This window comes from Thalia democratica, chromosome 7 (genome assembly GCF_965202585.1).
Source record: "Thalia democratica chromosome 7, ktThaDemo2.hap1.1, whole genome shotgun sequence".
Taxonomy (NCBI): Eukaryota; Metazoa; Chordata; class Thaliacea; order Salpida; family Salpidae; genus Thalia; species Thalia democratica.
Window position 1 is genome coordinate 47,534,881 of NC_139171.1, and position 21,059 is coordinate 47,555,939.

Below are 21,059 nucleotides of genomic sequence, written 5' to 3' on the forward strand. Positions count from 1 at the left end.
GACACCTAAGGTCTTTCAGGAAAACATTATTAACTTTAATTTGCATTCTTATCCATACTCATAATTGTGGGATGCTTTTTGCACCAAATTAAAAAACCTTACTAGTATTGTTTAACGTAAACTTTAACGTTTTTTACACAAAAGTTTTAGAATTCTAAGCAACTAGTTTTATGAAACCTATGTATCATTTTTTGTTACAGAAGCAAAGATTTTCTACTTGAAACAGAACGCCCAAGTCTTTTTAGGAAATAATTATTTTCTTAAATTTTTATTGGTTTTATAAATATATTACACATGCAAAAATTTGTAGCAAACTTACATAAATTAAAAACATTCTAAAAAGTAATTTTTGCAAATTTTTCTATTATTCAATAATGATTTAACTTGTTTTTTTATTATATCTGTTAGAGCAACTTCAAAAGTAACTATAAATAAGTAGTATTCAAATAATTTTCAATCTTAAAGTAGCCCCTCAAGGCTGGTTGTTTATCACTCAGAAAGAGAGATTTCCCTTCACTATTGCCTTGACAACAGTGAAACAGTCATTACGACATTCAGCAAGCTGAAGTCATTTTCCTGCTCAGAAAACAGCCCTACAATTCATCATCGTGAGAGGTTGACCGTCATTGTTAAATAACGTTCGTGAGACACACACTTTAGAAATGATCCCTAAAAGTATGATCTTAATATGCAACAAGCAGATTTTGAATATATTTGTAGTAGTATAAGTTAAAATTTGGCTGATTGCTATTGTGACGTCACAAATAATTGAGCTATATTGTGACGTCATACTAGAGAGCAAATTTAATAGTTCAATGTTTTCTTACGGAATAAACAAACTAAAAGAGCATAAAAATATTTTCTATTTAAACTTTATACTCTCATACAGATTTCAAGCAATCATTTTGAAACCTTAACAGTTTAGTATTTGTTCAATAAGAAGCAAATTGCTGTCAGAAATTTGAAAACAAAGACAATATTTTTAAAAACATCAAACAGACGAGAAAAATTTATATAATATTTTGATTAATTTCTGAAGTAATGACAAAATTTCAAAAATCAATCAAATTGTTTCCAGATTTCATTCTAATCATTCTTAAATCTTTTAAAAAGCTTTTAAAACTTGATTTTCTTGGAAATTTTAGAAATTTTTACTGCTATAGGACAGTAAACTTAATTTAGTAGCAGCTCTTATTATTCACTTACTTTCAGAGCTAGCCTGGTTTATTATTACTTTCAAACTCGTTTCTTCTAAAAGATTTGCAAATTTTTTTGATTTGCCATACCTTAGCAATACACACTTTAAAGTTGCAAATGTCAACACCAGTTTTTTTTTTGTAATTTTTTATTTTAAACTAAATATTCTAAGTAGTTTTTTATTTTTTGAAACTTGTTTTTGACTATCAAACTTTTATTTTACAATGGTTTTAATTATCTGAAAACTTTGGAGTTAGTTACTTTCTATCATTTTAAAAATGTAAATTCTAATAGTTCTTTTTTTTTCAAATAAGTTTACAATAAAACTTTGATTTAAATAATAGTTTTTAATGATAAGTTTTGCTTATACTTAATTAAAATGTAAAATCCTCTTAAGTTATTTGGAATCTGTTTTATATACAGTAAAAAACAAATAAAAATTTATTGAATTCAGATTAAACTATGTAAAGCTTTAATATTTTTACCATTTTTATTACCTTCGTTTTATTTTTCTTAACTATTGTTTTGATGTGTTGTATGAGTAGTAAAGTTTTTTCTGTACTTACACAATACTGAAGTATAGTAAGATAATAAGTAATAAGCTGATGCAAAAGTACTAAAAACAAAAAAAGCCTTTTTTAATGTGGAATAAGCTTTTTTTATTTTGTTTTTATCCAGATTCTTACAATTTACTGCTGTAATACTTGAAAGCTACTTATATTTTTTCTAGTCAAGTTTTCATTTTAACTGAAGTACAAACTGGTGTTTTGAAATTCTGACCAGACTTTTTCTTTATACTATTCTATTAAGTAACGGTAATAGAAACTACGACTTGAAAGAGAAGAAACTTGCGACACCAAGTGAAAATCAATGTAATAACAAAATTTTATTCGAATTTTCAAATACAAAAACTTTAAAATAAATTTATTTATCTATAGTTTTTAATTAGAATTCGTTGATAAAAATATCAATTTATTTTATTTGCACAAAATGTTTTTACTGTAAAAAAACAATTCTCAAGCCAAATACGTCTGTTTACGGGACGGATACGTTGTTCACTCCTACTTAATATAGATTTTGTTGCAGTTAAATGTGAAAGCAAGGTTGTAATTGTGTATTTCACAGTTTTCCACATGTAAAAAGATTTTCTTATTGAACTAGTTAAAACACTATTTTAGAACCATATAACACTTTTAGTTTTTTTATTACTAATAAAGATACTAAGCTTCTCAGAAATGCTGTAGGCCAGTAGTTTCAAAGTTTGAAAAACTATTTAGAAAATACTGAGTGAAACTTATATTAAACTAAATTATAAATAGTATTTATTGATTTCATATAACTAATATAAACTTTTTTTTTCTCATTGAGTATATAAAGTATTTTAAATGTGTTTTAGAAGTATGAAAAAAGAGACGTTAAATAGTTTGTTAATAAAAAAGCATATTTACTTGTTTAATGCTCAATTAATTAAATAAATAAATTTAAAAAAGTTCTTTGTAAAACACACTTCTCTTCCAAACTCAGCCTAAAGCCACAGCTTTTTAGTTTAAAATTAAATTAATACTACTAACAAGCATAGAATGTAACATATTTTTAAGTTTTTCACAAGTTAAATTTTAATTTGTCGCATGAAAATAAAGTCATTAAGTTTTTAAAGTTTATTTTCGTGCATTTATATTAAGTAGCAACATTGGCGACTTTCCTCGCGTCAAGTTTTCAGTTTATCATGGTGAGAATATATTTGAGTCTAATCTAGACAAAAACTGTAAAACTAATTTTTAGTAGAAAAACAACAAATAAAAGTTCCAAACCAATTTAAGCTGCGGTTTATAATAATACTTAACTTTAAAAAACTACAGGCAATAAAAAACCTTCTACATTTATTTTTAACTTTTTGTACGTTTAAAAAAAAAAAGATTCATTCTAAACACTTAAATATAAAAATTTTTAATCAGCACTGATTAAGCGGATAGAAATATTTTTTATTATTTTACTTTATTATTTTACTTTAAAATAAAAGTTAGTAAAATAAAATATATGACTTTAAAAGTTTCCACAGTTTCAGATGTTTTGACTGAAAGAGTTAAGTTGGTCATTAAACTAACAAAAAATATCAATAGTTTGATTATAGTACGCTTTATTAAAATCAACATCGTTTCAGTGTTTTTTTGTGCGCTGGTAAACTGAAGATAAGTAAAACTAGCTTGTAACTCAAATTAGTAAAAAAATTTCCTTGATGTGTCTTCTAAGAAATTTTTAAACCTTTATTGAGATGTATCATTTAAATTTTACTTCTTACAAAAAATTATAAGACTTTTTTTTTGTGTTATGTTTTAAAAAGTAATGTATGTGTTTTTTTAGTTTCAGACCTAAAGTCAAAATAAAAGTGAAGAATTTTAATGTTCTAGTTCAATTTTTTGTTTTCGCTAAACTTACAGTGTTTGCTGAAAAAAAAGAAATATATATATATAAAATACTTTTAATGAATAGGATAAAATTTATGTATAAAAATAAATTTATAAAAACATTTTGATCTTATGTTCATAATTTTTTATGATTTGTCTACAAGAAAAAAAGCCGTATTGTTTTTGTTGAAAAAGAGTAATTTCAAGCATAAGCTTATTAAGTAAATTTTTTTTAACGATCTCAAATTTATAAAAATTAAACAATATTTTCTTAAATGGTAAAACATCGATTTAATAAAAAACTCTCAATAATACAGTTATAGGTTAGTTTTAAAATTGTTTGTTCAAATAAGTAAGTAAATTTATAAAATGTAAACACTGATTTTTTGTCATACAATTAAGTATACTTCAAAATTTCGCATTAAATTTAAGCTGCTAGAATTTTTTATATATTAAATAAGAACTACTATTTAAGTTGTTTAGGTTTTTCAGCTGTATTTTAGTAATTGTATAATACTGAAAGAACAATACAGCGGCAATAAATTAAATAAATATAAAGCATATTATAGTTCTACCACGGTTAAGTTTATTCACTGTTAACAGTCTTCATCACTTGCCTAAACCAAAAGTTCTCAGTTTTTTTTCAAAGTGTTCCATTTCAGACCTGTTATTAAAAAAATAGTGTAAATTTTTGTTGTAAATCTTTAGCTTAGTGGTGTACGACTCGATAACCGAAAAGCTCCTTTGTACACCTTTGTCCTTATACCAAACTTTTTTAGCGCTTTTTTATCGTCTAATAAATAATATATACAATTAATAATTTTCAGTATATTTAAGACCTAAAGTATCAGTTTTCCAACAACACAAGTTGAAAAATCAAAAAGTACAAAACTGTATGTAATATTTGTCATAAAAAACAAATTTTAACATAGATTAGTTAATTCAGCGAGCAAACGCTGCCTCGTTATCTTACGTTAGCTTGTTGCTATTTTGTGTGTTATAAACTAAAGTTAGTATTTATTATCTCGAGTATAATTAAAACAAAAAGTTTTTAAAAACTTGTTTTTTTAAGCTGATTTAAAATTGTATAAACTGAAAAACCTTCCTAGCCTCTATCAATCAGTATTTAAGAAAGTAGCACGGATATTATTAAACAAAAAATAAGTTGTAAATCTAATAGCATCTGTTTTAGATTTAGTTATGTTTACACAGTAATTCATTTTAAAAGTTTTAGTTTTTATTAATAAATCTAAATTTGGGTTTCCCGAATTCTTTGATAACATCACATACTTTTGTTGTGTTTTTCTATCTTAATATTTAAAGTATTTTGTACAGTTTTGTAAAATTTGATATTAATGCATTTAAATACAAAATTATTATACATAGACAATGTAAAATCATTATAAATACTTATAAAGCTCGTCATATTTAACAAAAAGGAACTAGGAAAAAAATGTAGAATTACGTAATTAAAAAAAATGTTTTACAGGGTATTCACAAAGTATTTAGACAAACTTACATAATCATTAACTATAACATTTGAAAAAACTTTAAATAACAATTTTTATTTCAATAAATTAACAAGTTTTTATATAAGCACCGTTTGTAGCAAGACGAATATATATAAATTGTAATAAATTTTAGCTTGTATTAACATTTTTGTATCAAACTTTTTTCTAAGTGGTTGACATATGTCTTTAAGGTAACTTTCATCTCTTTTATTTTAGTGCTTTACATAATGTACTTCATGTAACCCTAAAAGAAAATATCCAACAGTGCTATATCCGGAGAATAAAAGCTTTAAATCAAAAGTTTATTATTAACTTGATACTAACTATTTATTTCAAAGATAAAAAAATTCAGTTGTAATATCAAGTGTTTTTCTTAAACTGTCTAGAGATTTTGTTAACACTCATAACTCTTGTATTTTATTTTTATTTTTTGGCATAGAAAAATAAACTATACACACATTAGCTTGTAATACTAGACATGACCAGAAATAATAAAAGGCTGTAATAACATTTTGTGTACAATATTCAAAAAGTTTTTTTATGACCTTAAAATTTTACAAAACAGAAAAAAATAAGTAATGCTGGTAACAACTGATATTAAAAACTAAATGTTTTTTTTAGTGTTTTATTTTTTTTAAAGAATATGTGCAATATAAATATTTTTACACCTTATCTAAGAAGGCTTATAGTCAGTTATCTAATTTATTTTCTTTATAAATTTAAGTCTGAAATATATTCATAACACCAAATACTAAGTTTATTGGCTTACGTGTTTTTTTCTTATATAATCACAACTAGTTTAGCTTGTGTTTTTTACAAGGGCGTATCAATGTTGACAAAACACATCTACTAAAAATTCTGTTGTTAGTATACCGCGTAATACTTTTGAAAGTCACAATTAATAATTTTTAATCAATTTTTAGCAAAAAAATCGATGGTTAAAAGTTAAAACGTTTTCTTTAAATATGTAGTATATATTTAAAATGAATAAGATCAAGAAGAAAAACTATTTTCTTAAAAAAATTGACATAAAATAAAGTAAAGTTTTGACATGAAAAATTAAATTTTCAAGCTTATACATTAGTCTTACGCTTTTTAGCTGTTATAGTAAATCAAAATTGAAATTAAATAAACTAGAAACATATTTCTTACAACATTGAATAGTTTTAATATTGCAGTTTAACTACAAAAAAAAAACTCTAGTAGCAAAAACAAACATTTGAAGTTGACTAACCGGCAACTGCAGTTTGGAAACCAGCGTTGTAGTCGAGAGCGACCTCGTTCTGCCGGTAGTCCCTCCGATCGTCTTTGAACTTGCCGTTGAGTCCCGGTCCTCCGATCAACGCTCCGTAGAGTATCAGAGGATTTGGACCTTTGTTGTCGATCGCTGCCCAACTACATTCTTTCGGTGGAAATGAGCAAGAGCTGGAAAGAGGAATTTTATTATAGAAAAGCATAAAACTAGAAATTTTTATAAGTAAAAGGTCTGATAAAATCTAGTTTAATGGTACACTCACTGTTCAGAAAATAAAATTGCTTTTGAAATTTCAAGTAAAATTTATTTGACTAAAACTGTTAATTTAAGAACTTATTAGTTTTTATAAAGTCAACTTTAAGTTAATTATATAATAGTTAAACTGATAATTGTAAAAAATAAGTTACCTTGTTTTGAATCATTTTTTAGATTATTTAAATTCTTTGCTAAAGGCGCGTAATAAAAGTTTCTAGTTTAAAATTTTCTAATATTAAAATATGGGACTTTATTGTCAACTTTAACCTAATCACAGAAAAAAAAACTAGTCTAAGTAGGTAGTATATTTAGAAGTTGCTTAACTTAATGTGTACTACGACTTTATCTAAACAAAAACTGCAAAAAACTAATTGTTAAGTACTTTTTTACACTAACTAAACTAGTAATGGGCAAATTTTGTGGTCAGAGGGCCAGATTATTCAGATAAAGTCTTTCGCAGGCCAAAGTAGTTAAAAGTTTTTAATTTATTGTTTTTACTGTTTAGAATTAACGATACATAATAATGTTAACTTTTAAGACTTATCAGTGTGAATAAAACTTGTTTGATTTAAGTTAAAATTATAACAGTATTAATGGCATATAGACTGTTATAATTCTGTTTAAAAAAATTGTTTTTATCTTTTTTTATACTTTATAACGTTTTATTATTTTAAAAAATTTTGATTTTAATTCATCCATTATAAAACAGTTTTGATTTTTTAAGTTAATTATTTTTAGCACATACGCCTATACGTTTATTTAAAACTAATTTTAATTTGCGTAGAAAAATTGTAATTCTACTACCAAAATTAATTTATTTTTTTTGATAAATTGTTACAATAAAAAACAAACCTTGATCTATGATGAGGTCTCAAAGGATAGTTTTTACCGTACCCAATTATATAGCTCCTACCTCCTTTTAGTCCTAAAATACGATGGATCTGGTCTTTACCCCATTCAAAATATTTTTTGCTGTTAGCTAACGGTGGGTTTAATTTACTTGCCATTATTGCAATCATTGCGGCGTTAGCTGTAGAGTTTACTTGAATCAAACTTTTCAATGTATAAAACTGTTATAATATTTACTACTTATGAACTACACAACTACTTTATAACTTAATAATTAGGTACAAATTTATATAAACAAATTAATTTTTGCTCCAAATATATAGCATGAGAACATGTCTATTTGAAGTTTATACAGCAATTTAAGCCAGAATATTTAATAACAAATTAAAGTGTCGTCCCTAAAGATACTAAAATACTTTCTACTTGTAAAACTTTTATGTTTAAAATTAAAACAGCATTCTAAGATTGTTGATTGTGATATTACAGTTAACATGACGAAACTTGTGAAGTTTAAAAAGGTAAACTTTTTTTTAGGTTAGGTTCAGTCTAAGTTTGATGTTAGTTTAAAGTTAAATGCTTGTATTATTGTTGTTATTTTTTTTTTAGCTTCTTATAATCAAATATTAGAGAAACTATACACTTTTTTATGAAACTTTCAAACTGTGTTAATATATGTGCTGAAAAATTTAGATAAAGCAAGATTTTTTGGATTGTATAGTTTTATGAACCGACCTTTAAAACAGTTTTAGGTAATTTTTTTATTGTTAATTAAAGCTATATCTTATTTATACGAACAAAAATCACTTTAGTAATCGATTGAAAACTCATCAACAAAGTAACACAAAAACTAAACACAACCAGCGTATCTGTTTGGTGCCCACTCATTTAAATACATGATTCCTTCTCGAGTTTTAGGCAGCTTCATTACATTGTTCATAAATCTGTCAACTGGATCTCTAAATATCTTGTCACCGGTTAAATCGGCTAACAACACCTAACAAAAAGGCTAATAGTACAACAACTTTTTTTTCAAATGCGAGCCCTGATTTGTAAAAAAAATGTTTACTGAAAAACTTTACTAATTTGAAATTAAAAGATTTGAAAAAATTATGAATATCCTTGTAGTTATGTATTAATGTTCAAAATTAAGCAATATTTTTTTGAATAATAACAATTTCTAGGCTAAGCATACTATATAAACTTCTTCTAAATAATTACAAAAAAAATTAAAAATGTGGTTAGTTTTATTGAAATTTTTCTGTTATTTATAAAGGTATTTCATTTCATATGTCTAACTAAGGTAAAATTTCAATTCAAGCAAAACAACTTTAATTTTGTTTAAAATACTTATATATGTTACAATTAATGTTAAAAAATTAGATTGCTTATATATTTATAAAAAGATATCCAGACGAAAAAGTTCGTTGGAATGTAAAATTATCAATAAGTCAAACACAGAGAAACGTACGCCAGTTCAACAAATCAAATACTTTGCGAGTTGTTGTTATTTTTATGTATTTGTACATGAATTACCTAACTAAACTATAGAAGCTTTTGAATTTTCTATAAAGAAGTACAATACTTAACACTTTAAAACAGTTTGAATAAATATAAAATAAATTTCATAACTTTAACAAACATCTTTTTAAATTTATACGTTTTCACTAGATTAGTATCAGAGTGTTTTTTAGGTAAAACATACAAATTAAATAAACAAAACTTTAAAAATCTAAAGAACAAAAATAAGCACTTGCATAATTTAATTTTGTAAATAATTTTTTTTTATTCATTTTTAATTTTTACGTTTCTTCAGAGTGATTTTACATTACAAAGTCAAGTTTGATGTAAAACTGAAAACAAATTTTGATCAAAAAACTCTAAACTTTTTGAGTTTAAAACTTCTAAAAACCTGTGCCGAAATCATTTTACGGTCCCACGAAGCCTGCTGTTCAGACAGATACTGCCCTTTTACTTTTATGTAGTGTTTTTTAGCTTCGTTTAAATAAAACGAGCTGTTGGTAGCTTTGTACAGCCACGCTGCAGCCCATATTAACTCATCTTCGTAACCTGACCAAGACTTGTAAAAGTCTTTTACTAAAGGAATTGAATCATGGTAGTTACCCCTGTTTTATGAAACTTATTTGTTAAAAGTTTTGAAAAACTTTTAAGTTAATTTAATTCTCAAAATACTTATTTTTTGAAATTCTAAAGTAGAAAGTTTATAAAATTCAAAGATCTGTATTACTAGAAGTATAATTAGTTTTTAAACAGCATTATTTTTTTAATTCAAAATGAGTTTATTCAATTATTTGTTATTTTAGTTTATTTTAATGAAGCGTTCTTGTTTTAAAGCTTAAATTTATCCTGTACAGCAAGTACTGTTTTATCAATATTAAAGTACAATTTTTCAACTTTCAAACCTGAACTTGTTTGCAAAATCGTACAGCCCTTTGGCATGTGCGAGCGCGGCAGAAGAAAGTTTTTTGTAAGTTTTTCTAAAAAGAATTGAAGAAGCTGCCAAAGATGCTGCAGATTCGGCTGCTACTTCTGTTCCCGGATATCTTAAATGTTTTAATTTCTTTAAAAAAATTTCAAATCAATATCTATATTTTTTGAAGAATTTTTTCTTATTTTGTTTTAATAAATTTACTTTTTTAAAAGCCTTAATGACTTATACTCGAACAAGTCTTTTCAAAATACCTTGGAGTAATTTTATATACAGGGCGTTGCATTTTCATATCTTCAGGACGTCCCCAATATCCATGATCCTTTTCAGGGTCACCAACCTGTTGGATAGTTATGTATTTTAAAACTAAATGCTTAACTAAAAGCTATCATTAAAAAATAACTAACTATTTGTTAAGCCATGGTCAAGAAAATAACAAAAGAGCTGATTTTAAACAAAAGTAAATAACTTTGAAAAAAAAGAAATTTTAATCATAAATTGTTTACTATTGCTATAAAAGACTTAAGAAATTTGTAAAATCTATTATGAAATCTTCAACTTTAAAATGAGAAAATAAAACCTTAAAATAAAGTTAAGTTAAATTTTTAACAAAACTACAAACTGCAAAAAATCTTTCATTGAAAGACTTTTTTGTAAAACTTTTAAAACTTTTAAAAATAACTTTACCAAACTTAAAATAGCATTAATATCTTAGAATAAAACCACATTATAAGTATTTTTATATTTTCTAACGTTGTACTGATGTTGGAACTAAAAACATTTATAAGCTTGTTTACAGAGTAAGCGATAAAATTAAGTAGACTAAAATATCTTAATAAAACTTTTTAGTTCCTTTTTTTAAATGCTGAACCAAAAGTATTTTGTTATTTTAAAATCACTAGTTTTGTTGGTAATCTGCTTTGCTTTAAACAAAGAATTAGATGAAAGGAACTTAGTAGAAAGGTCATATAAATTTCAAAATACTACTTAGGATATTATAGTTTGAAAATCTTATTTTTTATAAAAAACACATTTGAAATATCCTTTTTTTTAAACTTTATCAACTATGTTATCCATTTAGATATAAATTAAACTACTCGGCTATAACTTTTTAGTACAGATAAAACAGGTATTTTGTTTTAGTTTTAGAAACTATAAGTAAAAAAAAAGAAAACATGCTACAAAGTAAATTACTTATTTTTTCCATTGATTTCAAAACCGTTTACTTACCATTACTACCAATTCGTAGCGCTTTTTGTGCGCTCGTATGAGCCACGTTGTGGCTCCTCTGAGCGATTGTAGCAAATGAGGGTAGTTCCCTGACTCCTTGTAAGCTTCCTCGTATTCGATTCCACCCCAAACTAGATTGGTGAGTGTGGCAGCCATCGGAAACGTGAACTTTACTGTATCACCAGCTGAAATTCATAAAATTTTTGCAAACTCCATTGTAAAACAAAACTTGTATATCATAACTTTTTTTTGGCAATAGTTGGACAATAAATTAGTTTATAACTTATAACGAGATCAAAAAATAAAATTACACTTTTATTATTCAGAATTAATTTTAAATTTACATTATAACAAATTAAACTTATAAAGTAATTGTGCTTACCATCAAACCAGCCTCCACTCAAGTCAGTGCCGTAATCACAGCCATCCCGCAGTGTGGAGTCGCCTCTCCACGGAATCTTGTTATCACTTGGCATCTTTCCCGCGCGTTGTGCGTCATAGAACAGAAGAGACTTGTGAAGAATTTCATTGTAGTCAGGCTCGTTGGCTGTGTAGAACGACTTTTTGTTATTTTTTGTTTAATTTTTTAATTTTGCTAAAAATTAGCATTTTTTAATCCTGCATATTATTTAATGCAGTAGCTTAAAATTTTAGTGATCAGATGTTTAAGTAGATACGATTTAGAGCTAACTAGTTGTACTTTAATGCGTGTATGTACGCTATAATGTTATGAGTTTTAACATTTTATACATAACCATTTTGAACATAAAACCGAATAAACATATGAATATCTGCATATAAACTGTTTTTATAAAAAAAAATACATTTTTACAAACGATCCAGCCCATAGTCAAATAGTTTTTAGTTTTGAAACTATTAAAAGCTTTCTAAAGAAGAGACTAACTAAAAAGTATTTTGTTGTGCTACAACAACTTTGTCAATTTTTTTACAATAAGAATATTTATGTAATTTTTACTTTAGAGATTACAATAAAAGTCCTCTACTTAACGATAAAGAGAATAATCACTTAAAATTTTTAAATTTTGTTGTCAATACAATGTTTTACTGGTATGGATTTATTCAAACGACATTTTTGGTTTAAAATCTGTAAAATTCTATTTTATTTTTTATTAAAGTCTTCTTGCATGTTTATTTAAAAATAAATACAGATTTTATTATGCAACTGAGGATCTCGTTTGAATTATTTCAAAACGATAAAAAAAAAATTGACAAAAAAATACTTTAAGTGGTAAAAACATTCAGATTAAATTCTTATTTGATGAAAGTTTGAAAAACCTAAAAACATAGTTTTGAACAAACTGAAGTCAAAAAAACTTTATAGTATAGAGCTTTTAATCCGTAAAAGCTATAACTTTATAATCAAGATCTAAGCTTACAGGACACGAAGGAGATAAAATCAAATTTGCTATGAAATACTAAAAGTGAAAAAGCTACTACTTATGTGTAGCTTTGAAACTAGACCAAAAAGACAATCACTGCCTTATATAACAAAAGCACGCACCGAAGTTCAACGGAAAAACGCCAATCTTGTACTTACCTTTTAAATCAACAAATATTTTAAATAAATGACAACTGCCTCTTAAAAAACGTATAGTCTTTATACATTGTTTTAAGTTTTAGTTTTCAAACGTCGTTAAGTTATTAAGGTTTAATGCTAAAAATATTTAAAAATATTCAAAGTGCTGAAAAACTACTTTTTTAATTTTGATTTGTTTTTTTTTATTTAGAAGTTTTTAGTTAATTTGCGTGGCATTTTTAGAATAAGACTTTAATTAAAACTTGTTATCCCTAATGCTTCAATTACTTGTTTTGTCTATGAAAAAAATATTTTCTTTCTAAATTACATAAACACTTAAGCCATTTTTTTTCTTAAGTAGACACTTTATTTATTACAAGAGTTCATCGAAGCAAAACTTAAAGCCCAAAATTAAAAAAATTACCTTTAAGGTTTGGAGTTGGCTTCCATTTAGGGTTAGTTTGCTTCGGACTTTTTGGCCACCGGCCAGTAATTATAGACTTGCACCTGGCAGATTTGTAGTTTTTCAGCGGCTTCACAGTTGTTGCGGTAGTAACCTTATCTACAGTAAAAAAAATTGAAATAAAACTCAAATGCAATAAGTTTTAATTAAAGCTATCAGCAAAAGAGACAAGAAAAGATATATATAATTTAAACACAATATTAACTTTTTATAATAAAAGATTTAAAGTTAAAGTAGCGAGTTGTAAAAGAAATTCTAAAATTAATCTAAAAGTAATTATGCTAATATGAAATTAAATTTCTTAAAGTTTAACATTAAACAATTAAGTATGCTTTTGAATTTTGGACAAAAAATACTTAAAAAAAAACTCATTATAAAACAAAACTTAAAAAAACAGTATATACCTTTCTCTTTTGATTTATCATTGTCAGTATTTTCTGCATCTTCCTCGTTTTTAGACGATTCTTGATTATCAGCATGCTGCTCACTATAGCCATCTAAAAAACTGAATTTTTCACTTAACTCGTGGATAGGATCTCCAGTTAACATTATCCTTGAGCATAAGTAAACCCGTCCTGCATTAAAAGTTTTAAATAAGCTATAATCAAAGCCTTTAGGATTTCTAGAAAAAAAAAGTTTTAGGAAAAACTAGAATAAACCAAAAACGTTCTTTTTGAAGAGCATTTTACTAAGTAAAAAATTATACCGGTATACACTTAAAAAAACAAAAACCGTTTGGTTGAAAAGGCATAACTCCAGTAAACTTGGCGTTAAAAGAAATTTCAAATTGTCCTTTTTGAAGATTTCGATTCCAAGGTTTTCCTTTAAACTTCCAAAGTTTTCCTTTAAACTCATTACCATCAAGGTTCGCACTCCACACCTGAAAATTGTGTTAATTGAATTAGTTAATTTTAAACATTTATTTTCATAACAAACACAAATAATAAATAGAATTTATAACTATAAATTTTAAATGTTTTTCATCGTATCAGAGTAATTAATATCTTATAGAATTTAAAAACAAATTTTTATAATTTTAATACATAGTTAAACGTATCTTCATAAAAAAACTAGTAATTCCGTGTTTGAATTAATGTCACAGTTTTTGTTTACATTTATCTTGCCTTTTATGTTTTAATATTTCATTTAAAGAGTGAAATGTATTTTTGAAAAATCTAACAAAATTAGTGCGTTACAAATTTATAAAGTTTTTACGGTAGTTATTACTGTTTAAAAAATTGTATTCAGTATACATACATGTAAAACTTTTTTAGTAATCAAATATACATGCTACAAAATTATAAAGTACTTACTTTTAGTTGATTCTAATTCAAACTATAGAATAACTAAAAAATATTTTTTTCCTATTTTGTACCAATCATAAGTATGTATATTTTATAAACAAACTAGCGCTAGAAATGGATTATTTATAAATCGGTATCTTAGTACCTTGTACGTTTCTTATTGCACGTTTGTAAATCAAAATTTTGTTTTTTTTAAACAACTATGTGTGTAGAGTAGTTATAAACGAAGTCTGTTTATTTACTACAAGAAGTTATATCCATACTATAATCTTAACTACATAAAAGCTTAAAACTAGAAAAAAAAACACACTACTTATAAATTATGTAACGTTTTTTACAGTACAAGTTTACCATTAAAAAAATAAAAACAAGAATTTAGGGAATGATGTATGACAACTTTTTGTACTTTAAAAATGTATTAACTTTTCTAAAAGATTATTTATAATTATGTGATTATGTATCGCTGCTTTCAAACTTTAGTCTTTTTCTAAGTAAAAAATAAGCTCTTAAGCTGCTGTTGTTAGTGCTAAATAAAACCAAATTTAAAGTAATCACTTAATATTGTTTTTAGTTAAAGCTAAGCAATGTATATGTAGTTCAAAAATCTTAAAACCTACTTTATTTTTTAGTAATCAAAACTTTCTAGTGAAACTTATGCAAGTTAGAATTGCTATTGACAATAAATTATTGTATTTAACATGAATATCAGCTCCTATATAAGAACATAACATAATCACATTAACTTATTTGCTTTTTGTTTTTATCATGTTAGAATATTTTTGTTTCGGAGTATTTTTTATATATCCTATCTTTATCGATAACTTTTTTTTTCCAGATTATAATTTAGTGAATACTTGCTTGAGTAAGAAAATCTTTTGTAAGTATAAAGCAAACAAATTTATTTAAGTTAAAAGTTGATCAATAAATTAAAAAATTTAAAACGATCGACTCAAAATTTAGCTAGTTAAGAATGTACAAAAATTCATTATACCACTAAGCTATACTTGCTATTTGGCTAAAAATCTGTATCCAAAAATAAACTTTTTTTTTTAAACAGAATTTGCTATACTTAAAACTTCGTTAAATATAGTGGTTTTAAAATTTATATTTTTTTAACTCCACTTATCAAGACTATAAATGTGCTGATCTAAGTGTAAGAAACCATAGTGTTTATATCTGCCAGATCTAAAACACATCATTATAACAACTATGTCGTTGAGTTATAAATAATTGTCGAATAAATCGACTTCGACAGCGTTCTGAGCGTTTTTGAAATTGAGTTTTGCTGAGAAGAAAACTTTTAAGAGTAGTTAAAATACTTGTATAATTAGATTTTTAACTAACAATTTATTGATTTCGAATTAAAAGTACATACTAACTAATCATAATTTTTTTAAATATGCTGAAGATCAGATAAAATGAGAAACATGTTGTCTTAGAAGGCTATTGGTACATAGAGAAAAATTGTTTACACCAACAAATCAAGTATATGTTTGCTGTAGTTAAAAATTACATTTTAGTACATGAAATTGGATTCTATCAACATAAATAAACACCTTAATAATACGTTTAAACTGAAAAAAATTGAAACTACAAAAAATACTGACTTGTTTATATTTAACTTATTTACTATTAAGATATTTTATTTGTATAATCTTAACCTTTGAAATTTTTTTACCCTAAAAACTTTAAAAACCTCTATGAACGAAACAGAGGAGCCGAATACAACAGCAACCGTCCAATCAGGTGTTGTTTGTGCGATCGGCACTTTTACAAGTATAGAATAGTACGAGTTACCCGCTTCTTTCCAACCCCTTTGTATGTTGTACGATCCTTTCGATTGTACTAAGAGATAACTACTGTTAGCTTGAGTAAATAGATTACAAAGTTTACATTGGTTTTTAATTGAACGTTGCCCATTGTTTACCCCAAAATAAATAAACAAGTACTTGTTTACAACAAGTACAAGTAATGAACAAGGTTTTTTACAACATAATAAGTTCAAGTAAGTTTATACTGATAATATACACACTAAATCAACATCTTTCTAAAGTTTTATTTTGCTTAAAGTAAATACTCACATTTACAGTTTTTTCCATTGATTTTTTTGCTAAGAAGTTTTCCATTCATGTTTTCTACTTGCTTTGTTTCAGGCTTTTTTTCTTGATCGGTTTCTTTTGTTTCTTTTTCTTGTTGTTTTTTATTGTCATTGTCAACTTCAATGTTTTCTTTTGGTTTGAATTTTTCTTTTTCTTTTTTAAGTGATGTATCAATTTTTAAAAGCTTTATTTTTGGTTTTTCAGTAACATCTTTGTTTTTAACAGTTGTTTCGTCAACAAGTGTAGGTGTTTCAGATTTTGAAGACATTGTAGTTTCCATAGTTTGAGAAGTGCCTGTCGTTGTAGGTAGTACGGTCGTGCTAATAGCTTCCCCTACAGTTTCTAATTTCTTCAGTATTTTCATTGCACTCAAGTTAGGAGTGAAACAGTTTAAACTGATGATACGGGACGAGTATAAACCAGCGTATACTGAAATAAAAAGTTAATACTGGGTAAAAACAAACAGCTTAAATTTTAACAATTAGTTATTGCATGATATCAAAGTTAATTTAAAAATAAAAATAAGTGTGGCACAAAATATAAGACCTTTACATAGAAATATACTTTAAATAACAACTTAAAACTATATTAAATATATTTACTTTTTAATGATCTTAAGATTTATACTTATGCTATCTATTTAAGCAACAGTACTATAACTTTTATTTGCAAACATACAACCTTTTCTGAATTCATATTCGTCAGCTCTTTCAACAACAAATGAAGTTCGTAGGTAAGATTTAGTCAGCCCTTGAGTAATATCTTTGTTTTCTAGAGTATTGACAAAAGTTAAACCTTCATTACCAAACGTAGAACTGCTTAGTACTCCTGACCAGGATTTTACTTTTGCATTCTGTACAATTAAAGTTTAATAGTTTTTAAAAAGTGGTGATTACTTTATAATACAATCTAAGTAAGTTTTAAAGTCAAAATGTCCAATCTAAATAATACTCTTTTAATATTATAGATACTTTAAAATATTTTAATATTACAGAAAACTGTTTTCTAGTTTTATTTTTATTTTGACTTTCTCATCTTCCTTAATTAAAACGTTCCAACAAACCACTCCTAAAGGTGGATTAAACACCAAATTAATACTCCATCCATTTATAATTGGGACAGGTATATCTGAAAATTCAACTACTACATTCATACCATCTTTCCATTGGTCGATCACTTTGATTATTCCATTCGTAAAAGCAGGTTTTGGACAAGTGAATTCTTAAAATGAAAAATTTCTATAGATTTTTATCAATTAGTTAAAGATATATCTAATGTTATTTTTATGAAAAAAAAACATTATAAACTTATTGATAAGTAAATTATTAGAATTTTTTCTGTAAATTACTTTATTTGACTTCTCTAATAAACCACATATTACCTAATTATTTGTTAGCTTTAAAGCATTAAAGTCAGCTTAAAATTCTAAAAACAAACTTGAAAGTATGTCTGAAAATAATGTTCGAAATTAAGTAAAATTATAACTATATATGTACTAAATAGTACAAAATACTTTTGGTACAGTTCTAAACTTTATGTAACTAAAACTATATTGGGAGCCTTGCAATACAGTTATTTGTCTTATGTAAAAAATATTGCTCAATTTACTGAAATGTAAAAAGCTTGTTTGAATAATAATATTGTTATTTTGTTTCACTTATACTATTGTTTAAATGTGCAACTAAAACTAATAATATACATATAATTAGTTATACTAATATAGTATAACTTCTAAACTTTAAACAGTATAAGTTTTGATACAACTCTCGAAAGTAGTTTTTAGTGATCAAAATAAGTCTACAAGCTTAAGCTAATTTTTCATATAAAATTTAAGAAGTATTATACTTTTACTTCTCATACTTTTCTACACAAAATTAGAATTTAACTGACCTTTGCACTCAAATTCCAACCCGATCCACGAGCAAATTCCGTTTTCGCAAAAGCATGTTCTGGTACTCGGTGCTCCCTCGTTCGACTCCAACCTGGCGTCTATGAATCCGGGCAGACACTCCAGAGTGCACTTCGATCCGAACTTGCTTCCGCGAGTGCAGGAAAAGCTTCCGTACAAGGGAGGGTAAAGCGGTCCGCAGCTACCTGCAAGTTGTTGGAGTGTTCACAATGTTTTGAGCTAACTTGTACTGTTTTGTGTGTATTTCCGTTAAATTACTTATTACATGGTTTATATGTTAAGTATGACACTAGAAATTTAAGTGGAAAAGGTTATAATCATTCATAAATTTCATATTTAGTTTACCTCTAAATAATTTTCATTTAGTTTAGCTAAAATTTTAAGTACTATTTAAAGGTAATTGAGTCATTGTTTTTGTTTAAAACAATAGTAAGCGATTAATTTGTAGTAAACAAAATAAAAGTCAGCTTTTATTTTTAAGCTGTTAATGATTTTGGAGTACAATGTTTGTGTTTAATAACCTACTTCTTGTTAGGTTTATATACTTTTTATTAATTTTTTTATTGATAACTTTGCATAATTTTTTTGATTATATCATTTTTCAACAGTAAAAATAAAATTTCTCAACTTTTTAGTTTTTGCTTTTATTTTTTTTGTTTAATTTTTCTACACTATCTTTTATTTACATTATACTTAAATTTCTTTTTACAGTTCTAAATAGTTTTTTGTTTATTTATATAACCTAAAAATAAGTCTAAAAAAATATGTTTTGCATAATAAAATCAAAAAAAATTGAATTTAATTACTATACCTATTGAAAAATTTGAAAAAATAAGCTAGAATTCTGAAATTTTCCTAACTTTTTAACACTTTTTTTTATTCTTTTATAAATTAGTCAATGTATATTAACAGTTTAGTTTAAAATGCGAATAATTTCAAATTAGAATTACGAAAGAATTTAGCACATAAAATGTAGACTAAACGTTCTATTTATATTGATCAATTGCCAGTTTTATTTTAATTAAGACATATGAAAATGTTTTGTATACTTTACTTTCTGGTTACAGTTAATTTAAAAAAAAATCAGTACTTTTATGCTTATTTTTATTGATATGATACGGCTTTTACATTTCAGTATTTTGTAACAAAACTAACTTAGTGACTGGCCATTAGCTTCTGAAGTTAAACTAAAAACAAAACAAAATAAAATAAGTGATTTAAAAAGCTCATATTGCTTTGATAAATGCATATCTATTAACAATAAATAAAATAATTTATTCTATATCAAGTGAAACAGCGTGAACTTGATAGCCAAAGGGCATCAGATGAATTGGACTAGTTAGAAATAATTCTAATCTAATACAAGTTTTCTTGTTACAAGCAGTTTTTGTAAAAGCTGCGTTTTGTTTTTAAGTTTAAGATTATTTTAAGCCTTTAAACTCTTACAACTAACATTTGAGTAAATAAGAACTATGTAGTAAAAAAAAACTCTTATAACTTATAATGAACATTTTTAATTCTTGTAACCTAATTTTACATGTTTATTAGTACAAAACGCATAATGTACACAGTTCTAACTGTTTGGTTCTGCTTGAGTAAAGTATATAAATATTTTTTAGTAATTTATTAAAACCAAAATTTTTATTTTTGTTATTTTTGCTTAATCTTTTTAGTATCAGATATTCAAATAAAATATACTTCTTTTATACTGAATTTTTTCGAGTTGATAATGTATTGTAAATTTTAGTAATAACTAACAAAAAATATAGCTAATGTAACATATTTACAAAATAAAGTAAAAATCTGTTTAGAATTTATTAAGTTTACTATTATAAAAATATTTTTTTTAACAAAAAACAAGTTTTGTAAAACATGAGTTTGCGAGTATTTCTATAAGTTTAAATTGAGATTTACAGTAGTCTTTCTCTTGAGTATTCAAAAATCATTATTATTATTTCTACAAAAAGGCTTCTAATATGTTAATATTATTTTGCATATTATGCAATGTATTGTATAACTTAAATGTAGTGAACGATGGTTTAAATACCTAATAAAAGAATTTTCAAACACTAGTTATTAATCTGTAATATGAAAGTTTTACATCTAAGAAAAGTTGCCTACTAATTTTGAGTTTAAGTTTTTTTTTAATGATTTATTAAAATCATGTTTAAAATTAACTTTTCATGGTTGACTTACCTTTATAGACAAAGTTACTCTTGATGATTAGTTTTTTAAATGAACAAGTTTAATTAAGGCTTTGTTACAATATTTATTTTTTTCAACCTTGATAAATTTAGACTTGAAATTAAAAAAAAAGATTAGATTCTGCACTGTTCTTTTTTTTTTGTATTTTACTGCCTTCAAAATATAATTTTTAGATTTTTTTAAAAACTTTTCATTGAATATGAAATCCACTCCATTAGACATTAAACTTTATCTGTTGAGTGTGACTCAATGACCGAAAGGTTTTTTCATACACCAAGTCCATAGGCCAAACTTTTTGATCTTATTTTTTGTCGTTCAATTAAGAATACTAATGGAACACCTTTAGCAAATGGATGTTTTTTATCAGAACTTAGTTGTAATATAAGTAGAGTTT

At 25.3% G+C, this 21,059-nt stretch overlaps 1 protein-coding gene and 1 non-coding gene across 2 annotated transcripts; both read right to left on the reverse strand.

Annotated features, from left to right (window-relative positions):
* Window positions 1-488: 488 nt before the first annotated feature.
* Window positions 489-685, reverse strand: LOC145841800 (small nucleolar RNA U3). The gene has a single exon (XR_014370176.1). It is a non-coding gene; the product is annotated as a small nucleolar RNA U3 (small nucleolar RNA).
* Window positions 686-3,911: 3,226 nt separating this feature from the next.
* Window positions 3,912-19,703, reverse strand: LOC145840344 (uncharacterized). The gene is made up of 18 exons (XM_082947576.1): window positions 19,616-19,703; window positions 18,442-18,645; window positions 17,615-17,772; window positions 17,233-17,404; window positions 16,534-16,980; window positions 16,149-16,297; window positions 13,881-14,028; window positions 13,553-13,723; window positions 13,110-13,247; window positions 11,531-11,695; window positions 11,149-11,333; window positions 10,173-10,258; window positions 9,893-10,033; window positions 9,382-9,595; window positions 8,331-8,466; window positions 7,476-7,653; window positions 6,348-6,538; window positions 3,912-4,266 (listed from the first exon to the last, which is right to left on the reverse strand). Exons 3-18 carry the CDS (start codon window positions 17,702-17,704, stop codon window positions 4,235-4,237), a joined length of 2,643 nt encoding a protein of 880 aa, XP_082803702.1. The 5' UTR covers window positions 17,705-17,772; window positions 18,442-18,645; window positions 19,616-19,703; the 3' UTR covers window positions 3,912-4,234.
* Window positions 19,704-21,059: the final 1,356 nt, after the last annotated feature.